At 45.4% G+C, this 8,658-nt stretch overlaps 1 protein-coding gene across 1 annotated transcript; it reads left to right on the forward strand.

Annotated features, from left to right (window-relative positions):
• The first annotated feature begins 479 nt into the window (after positions 1-479).
• Positions 480-1,403, forward strand: LOC124659703. Its single transcript, XM_047197527.1, has one exon. The coding sequence runs from the start codon at positions 635-637 to the stop codon at positions 1,304-1,306; it is 672 nt and encodes a 223-aa protein (XP_047053483.1). The 5' UTR covers positions 480-634; the 3' UTR covers positions 1,307-1,403.
• The last annotated feature ends 7,255 nt before the right edge of the window (positions 1,404-8,658 follow it).

Genomic DNA, 8,658 nt, shown 5'->3' on the forward strand with positions numbered 1-8,658 from the left:
ATGATAACTAACAATTTCCTAGTTATCCGATTCAGACCGTTATCGGGTATGCTCGATCGGCTTCATCACGAAAAATGGCCGGGGTTATCAGGTTTTCACTGGTTTTTGGGTATGTGCTACAGTCTCTTTAAGATCGTGAGAGATCAATGTACTCCCTCCGTCCCACCAAAAATGTCTCAACTTTAAATAAGAGTATAACAGTTCAAGTTTGCGCCCCAAACCCACGGCAACGGTACGGCCGCCCGCCCATTCCCACCTTCCATGTTCGGCGGCGAGAGAGGGATCGGTGGAGCACGCGAGCGCAAAAGGAAGAGAGAAAAGCGAAGAAGAAGCAGCCAAAGCTTGGCGCCACCTAACCACAACATAATATCCAAATGTCCAACTCCCACACGCACCACCCCTCTGCTGCTCCTGCCTTCCAGGCTAAGCGAAGCCTTCCTGCTTCCTTCCCTCCTTCTCCCTCTCGCCTCCCGATCATCGACCTTATATATACCGATACCACCACCGCCCATCAAGGCAACGGAACATCAACACATCGCCATCGCCAACAACTCTACCACGAACAAGCAGAAACACATAGCTTGCTAGGTTCTGTTAAGGTGATCGGATCATCGGCGTGCGACGCGACGACAGCATGGACGTACACTCGGCGCCGGTGGTGGGGAAGAGGATGTGGAGCTACCTGCGCGCCGTCTTCTTCATGATGCGGAAGAGCAAGCGCAAGCTGCTCCTCGGCATGCACCTCCTCATGAAGCGCCGCAACAAGGCCGTCGCCCGCACCGTCGCCAACCTCCTCTCCCACCACCACGGCCACCACGGCCACGCGCTCCGCCGCCGCCGCGAGTACGAGTTCTCCTGCAGCGACAGCCCCGACGCGGGCTCCTTCTCCATGCGCCGCCCGCTCGCCTACTTCCCCTGCCTCGGCGCAGAGGCCCACCTGGAAGAACCCCTGCACGCCGAGCCCGCGGCCGCACCGTTGCACCGGATCGAGTACTACGCCGCCGCGTCCCCGGCGCCGTCGTCTCCGGGGGCTCTGATGATGCACGAGGAGCTCGCGCCCGGGGAGGACATGGAATGCACGCCGGGCCGGATGTCGCCGCTGGTGCCGAGCGCGGCCGACGGCGGCGGGTTCTCCGTGCGAGTGTCCGACTTCTCGGCGGAGGAGGTGGACGGGGACCAGCTGGGCGGCGAGGCCGTGGACGACGAGGCGGAGGAGTTCATCGCCCGCTTCTACGACCAGCTGCGCCGGCAGAACATGGTCGGACTGCTCCCCTACCACGTGCAGGAGCAGGAATCCGCCGCATGATGAACGACTCAAGTTACGGCATTGCCCGGCCGGAGATCAATTCCTTGCTTGCGTACGGGGGAGATCAGGCTTCATGCACACGCACGCACTGCGCATGCTCATCCCTAAATCTGCATGCGTGTGGCGCGGGGCACGAATACATGCATGAGCATGTGCTCTCTTTTTTTTTTTGCATGTACTTATGTAAATGTGAAGATGTAAATCAGTCCCTCATGGTTTTTAGTTGCTGGGATTAATCAACTACTTTACACTGTATATTCCTTCACTATGTTTGGTTAATCATGCCATCTATCTCCCTCTTAATTATGAGATCCTATTCCCCATCATACATAAGTCAAAAGTACATGTTTGATCCAAAGGACATTGATAGGAATTTGGATGATTGGGAAGCTTTGGATTTTATCCTATGTCGGACGTTTGATCCGTAGGATTGAGTCATGTACAAAATTTTCATATGAATCTCCTGCGCAATATTCCAAAGCAAAATTTGCATCCTCAATCCTCTTGAAAATTATAATTCCTTGCTTTTGTATGTGGTGCAATCAGCAAACTTTTGTCGCGAGAAAAGCATGTGGGATTTACAGAATCCCGTGAATCTAAAAACAGTAATGTGAGTGCTTGGCAACTTACAAAAAAAGAAACGAAACAGACGACGACATCTCATCACACATACACAATCAAGCTCCCAAATCAGACGTTACACTAACGAAGAATACTAAACTTGTAATAAGGTGCATCTCCACGAATATGCATATGTGCTCGCCCGAATTCAAAATTCTAATGGATGCACAGAGATGTATATAATTAGGAATCAAGTGATTCACCTAAAGCAACAAGACCTTGAAAGTAGCTTTTTCAAGTGTTTAAACAGCTGGGAAAAATTTTCTGTGAGCAGACCTGGAGAATTCAGAAGTTGGACTGCTAAGTGCTAACATGGGTGATCGCAAAATTCTGCGTGAAGTAACTTGAACTCAAAATTCATTTCCATATTTTCGTCTGGTAAATATCCGATGTATTCGATAATCGCGCTAACCGAAAATCTTACTCACCGCGCCATCTCATGGAGCTGGAGAGTGTCCTTGGCGTACGTTCTCCCTAATCCATATGTTGGCTTTGCAGCCTCAGTATAGTGCTGTCGTTTGGTGGACGGCAGCAGCTGGCGTTAGAGTAAGGGTTGGGCAATGATGAACGAACAGCCCTGACTTGTTAAACCCTAGGCCAGCTGTTGCTTAATGAAGATTTTGGCAAAGCTATGCCCACATTTGTGCACAGTGCTATATAAAACTGTACTACACTAGCTACTCTTGCGACCTAATCCGGCCTGGACAAAATGTGCAGTCAATCATCACACATAATCAAAGGTTAATTAGGAGTGTGCAGTAGCTAAGGAAAGTAGATCGCAAAGTATGCAGCTACTGAACAAAGCAAGAGCCCAAACTTTATGGTACGGACGCAAATAATGCATGGATGCTCCCCTCTCGATCTTATCCAATCCACATCTTTATCTACTGTTGTTCTTGCAAAGAAATTGGAAAATTTGATCATCTTTGAGAGAGAGAGAGAGAGTACTAGAGCATACACGCAGCTGTTTGCATGTTGTATTGTTGTACCCTCAGGAATCTGACTTGCCCTCAACATACGTTGTCGGTGCTAGCTAGCTTGCTGAAAGAATCATCAATCATGGGCAATCTTGCCCGGGTGTTGGGACACCGTCACGCAACATTTCCAATTATGTGGGCGGCTCGATTTGTTAATCCTCGAGCTAGCGGAGCGAAAGAAAGACTATGCGTTTACGCATATATACGATTAATATAAGAGGGGAAAAAAATCTAGACATAGCTAAGTGGTTGAACCCTAATATGATCATCTCTCTCATGGAAGCCACACTCGCCTAATTGTAGCTTATCAAGATCGGTGCCATAGACTATTTTTTTATTTATTGTGGGAAAGAATAAGAAGAAAACAATATTTGGTCTAGATGTGGTGTCACAAAATGAAGAGTGAATTTCAACTTTTTTTACTTTGTAGTTGTGCATTTGTGAGTTGTGACACATATTTATTACCCCATTTAGTGGAATTTCTACCAAAATATCCCATACGGGAGACTTTAAGCGCGATTTAGCCCTAATTTAGCATTTTGCTTGTTATTATTAGATAGGATAAGCATATGCATTTTGCTTGTTATTATTAGATAGGAACATCGGGCGGGGTGCGGGGCGACCTGCGATACCTCCGGGATGCGGGGCTCGGGTGAATCGGGCGGGGCGGCGGCGGCGGAGTGTGGTGGCGGCGCGGAGAAGGAGCGAGCGGTTCCGTCAGCTGAAATTTCAGCGCGTTCTAGATAAGGATCGAGCGTTTGGTTCGCTCGATCGACCCCTACAAATACATGCCGTTTTGATTTTTCGGTCTCGGTCCGAAAAAAGATTTTTGGTTTTGGCCCTTTTACGGTCACTGATCGGCGCCAAATTTCAGCCTGAATCGTAAACTGGCGGTTATTTTTCGGTTTTGACCCGTTTACGGGCTCTGTTAGAGATGCTCTAAGGGGCTCTACGCATCTATGAGGCCAAGAAACTGAAGGCGAAAGCGGAGGAATGAGCCTACCTCCTCGACCTCTTCATCATCGTCTTACCTCGCTGCCTAGTATATGTTTAGTACACTAGTAGAAAAGAGGCTTCCGTCCACCCCCATTAGTCCCGGAAATATTCGAACCGCGACTAAAGGGGGCTTTAGTCGCGGTTCGGGAGGCGACCCGCGACTAATGCTCCATCCGCGACGAAAGGGTACCCCTTTAGTCGCGGTTGGTAACACCAACCGGGACTAAAGGGCTACGGAGGGATGCGGCCGGCGGAACAACCTTTAGTCGCGGTTGGGGTCCCCAACCGCGACTAAAGGGTACCCCTTTAGTCGCGGTTGGTGTCCCCAACCGCGACTAAAGGTTTTTCCGAGTTTTTTTACTCCCACGCACCCTGCACCCCCCCCCCCCCGTGGATCGCCTTTTTTTGGTTTGTAAAATACAAAAGAAAATGATAGAAAATTCAAAAAAAAAATTGTTTTCAGATTCTTGTATGTTATGCAACCTACTATTCGGAGAAATTAAGAAATTCGAATTTCCACTTTTTTTGCAAAAAAGGTTTAGAAAATGGTAAAACCGCAATAACTTTTGCATACGACGTCGGAAAAAAACGTATAATATATCAAAAAAATCCTGGGAAAAAGTTACATCCGATTTCACCGGGGTTTACCCGGTTAGCCAATTTTTAGATTCTCAAAATTCCAAATGGAAATACAAAAGCAGGAAGATTTTAGTTTTTTCTGTAAATTATGGATTTTATATTTTTTTAATTTTTTAAAACCTAAAATTAATAATTTCATTCTGCATAAGGATTACTATCATTTTTACCCAATTTTTAGATTTTCAAATTTTTAGATTTTAGGTTTGGCAAAAAAATATTTAATTAATTAATAAAATTAAAAATAATACAAATTAAAAAGTTAATGTTTATTTATTTATTCAATATTATTATTACATCATTACTTTTGTTTATTAAAAGAATAATTTGAAATTCAAACAATAAAGAAATGTGACATCGATCAACATGTTAATATGATTGATATGATACTACTATCACATACATGCGCGCGAAGCACTTGGATGCGGAACGGAATGGAACTTGGAAGTTAAGCGTGCTAGAGGTGGAGTAGTGGGAGGATGGGTGACCGAGCGGGAAGTTTGACCACGAGTAAGTAATTTGACTAGAGATAAGTGTAGTTAGAGATAGAGACTAAGCTATGCAAATAACTGAAATGAGAGAAATTCTGAAAAAAAAACGGAGTGAAAAAAATTTAGAAATCCAAATGAATTTAAAAAATTTAACGAAATAGCCTTTAGTCCCGGTTGGGGACACCAACCGCGACTAAAGGTCCTTCGCCCGGGCGCACGGTAGCCGCCCACGTGGACGGGCCTTTAGTCGCGGTTCGTAAGCAACCGCGACTAAAGGGGGGGCCTTTAGTCGCGCTTAATTAGTCGCGGTTGCGCAACCGCGACTAATGGCAGTTGCGAACCGCGACTAAAGGCCATTTTTCTACCAGTGGTAGTTTTATCGTTGTTTGGCAAAGCTGCATGCATGTTGTTGCTTTGGTTGGTGAACTCTGGTTTGTATAACTTGCTAAACGTCAAGGCTTTATTAATTTAAAGTTGGGCACCTGGTGCCATTTATCTAAAAAAAGGTTGTAGACGAGGCGTCGGCGGTGAAGTGAATGTGGGAGTCGAATAGGCACGACACGAGGACTTTGCGGGCCGGGACAGTGAAACTGCGAAAGTTTGGGTGTGTGGGAAATCACGGCTTCGATCGAGCAGGACCTATGGGCCATTTCTTCGAAAAATTTGTGGCAGGTTTGTTCCTTTCATTTCTTTTCTTGGAGCGAACCAGGTCAAGGAAATGAACATATAGGTTTTTTTCTGTCGAAGGAGTCAAGGAGATGAGTAGATAGATAAGTGGCCATCACTAGCGGATGCCCACCTCTTTTAGCAGGTAAAATATATGTCTCATTTATAGAATAAAGATTAAGTTACAAGCCATGTAAAAACCGACATGAACTAAGAAGATAGAAGAACACTATCTTTTGCAAAAAAAAAACTCAACTAAAAAGGAAAATTACAATCCAGATAGAAGAACCCCCTGAGGAAAATACCAACGCAAGTCAGTTGCCTCCGGCACCATCATAGCGACCACCCAAGGGAAAGTGGACAAATCACCTATGTCTTCGCCCAAGCTCGATGTGGCTCCTTCTGTGATTCGAAGCTTTAGGGCGTGGCCAATTGATAGCTTGAACGTACTGCCCCATAAGTCTAGCTAGGCTCGGTGTCAGGCTGGATGTTCGGGTGCTGTCTTGCAGATTGCAGAGTCTTCTCTGCAGGTTGGAGCATAAAAAGGTTAGTAAAGAGGAAAGTATACGAGAGAGAAAGAGAGAAAACAACGGCCATTTTTAAAGGGGTGACCACGGTGGGATCCATCTCATGGTAGCCTCACCTTTGTGGGTTGGACGGGAAAACAACCACGTATGCCTCACCTTCCCATACCTAGCTCTGAGGATCGGGAGCACCTAGTGACACTACGGGAGAGCTCCAGTGTCCCGACGGCTGCTAGCCGTCGGCACAGCACAGATGGCCGTCGGCACGAGTGCGTCGCCGACGGTGACCGTCGGCATAGCATCGTCGGCATAGTTACGGTCGGGGACTGCCCGATCACCGTCGGCACAGACTGGCCGTCGGCGTAGATTGTTGTGCCGACGGTATAACCGTCGGCATAGTATTTCAAAATTTTCAAATTATTTGATGAAAAAAAATTCAAATTATGTTTTTTGAAAAAAAAAAATATTTTTTTAATTTTTTTTTCAATTTTCTTCTTATTAATTTTTACTTGTTAATCTTTCACAATCACACTTAGTACACCTAATCTTAGGTCAAATTACACTTGTAGTCAAACTTCCCACTTGGTCACCCATCCTCACACTACTCCCACCCTAGCACGCTTAACTTCTTGGTTCTCTTCGGATGAGCTTCCATGAAAGAAATGACACCTTGTTGTTAATACTACCATATCAATCATATTAACCCTTTGACCGTGATGCCACACCTCTATATTTTTGAATTCTAATAAATTACTTAAGTAAACAACAATGAATATATATATAATAATAATGTAGAATTTGAAAAACAATTAAATGATTTTATTTTTTTTGTCTTTTTATTTAATATGGAATAATTAATATCGGTAAATGTGAATTTGGCAAATAATATGTCTAAATTGATCAGAAAAATGAGGGGAATATAAATATGACATCCATATCATATTTTGAATCTACAAAGTTAATTTACCCAAAAATCATGAGCATTAGATCAAGTACCTCTAGTTTAAATCTAGTTGACTTTATTGAAAATGAGGTGGGAAACGGCCTCGGCATGGCATAGTTTGCCGAAATGAGGTCATATTTGGCACGTGTCTGGGCCCTAGGATGGGAAGCAAGACCCCAGATGCGGATTTCTAATCCGATCCACGGGCGACCATCTTTTCATTTTTAGTGTGTCCAAACAGTTTTTATTTGTGAAACAGCAACATGGGCCGCATTTTAGTATGACGTAAAACCTCCGTGCGATGATAGTAGACCACCTACGCACCACCTATCAAATGACATGTGCATGCATTAGCTTTTTGGGAACCCATGCGGCTTCCGGCGGTGTCCCGCCGAATCCGCTGGAAACTGACATATTTGAACTAGGGCTCAACTATTCGTCACTCCAGAAATTCCGGAAAAAATGTTTTTAGTTCTACAACGCATCATTATATGTGCTAATTTTTGTCTGTTTAGTTTGTTTGCGAATGGGTGCACCCGCACGCCCGGTACGGCGATACCGCATGTCCCGGGGGGCCTGTTTTGGCCAGATGGCAATTTGAACGAAGTCAAAAAATCCCACGGAGCCACGTGGCGTCATTTTATATGTCATAGTAACTATTCCATTTGTCAAAACTAGGATATGGCAATTATTTTGAAAAACCCTTCACGAAAAGGGCTATCACCTCCGGAGTTCTATGGATTTTAGGGGAAATGAGGTAGGAAACGGCCTCGGCATGGCATAGTTTGCCGAAACGAGGTCATATTTGGCACGTGAGTGGGCCCTAGGATGGGAAGCAAGACCCCGGGTGCGGATTTCTAATCCGACCCACGGGCGACCATCTTTTCATTTTTAGCGTGCCCAAACGGTTTTTATTTGTGAAGCAGCTACATGGGGCGCATTTTAGTATGAAGAGAAACCTCGGTGCGATGATAGTAGATCACCTATGCACCACCTACCAAATGTCATGTGCATGTGTTAGCTTTTTGGGAAACCATGCGGCTTCCGGCGGTGTCCCGCCGAATCCGGTGGAAACTGACCGGATTTGAACTAGGGCTCAACTATCCGTCGCTCCAGAAATTCCGAAAAAATGTTTTTATTTCTACAACGCATCATTATATGTGCTAATTTTTGTCCGTTTAGTTTGTTCGCGAATGGGTGCACCCGCACGCCCGGTACGGCGATACCGCATGTCCCGGGGGGCCTATTTTGGCCAGATGGCAGTTTGAACGAAGTCAAAAAATCCCACTGAGCCACGTGGCGTCATTTTATATGTCATAGTAACTATTCCGTTTGTCAAAACTAGGATATGGCAATTATTTTGAAAAACCCTTCACGAAAAGGGCTATCACGTCCGGAGTTCTATGAATTTTAGGGGAAATGAGGTGGGAAACGGCCTCGGCATGGCATAGTTTGCCGAAACAAGGTCATATTTGGCACATGAGTGGGCCCTAGGATG

Source organism: Lolium rigidum, chromosome 6 (genome assembly GCF_022539505.1).
Source record: "Lolium rigidum isolate FL_2022 chromosome 6, APGP_CSIRO_Lrig_0.1, whole genome shotgun sequence".
NCBI classification, from domain to species: Eukaryota; Viridiplantae; Streptophyta; class Magnoliopsida; order Poales; family Poaceae; genus Lolium; species Lolium rigidum.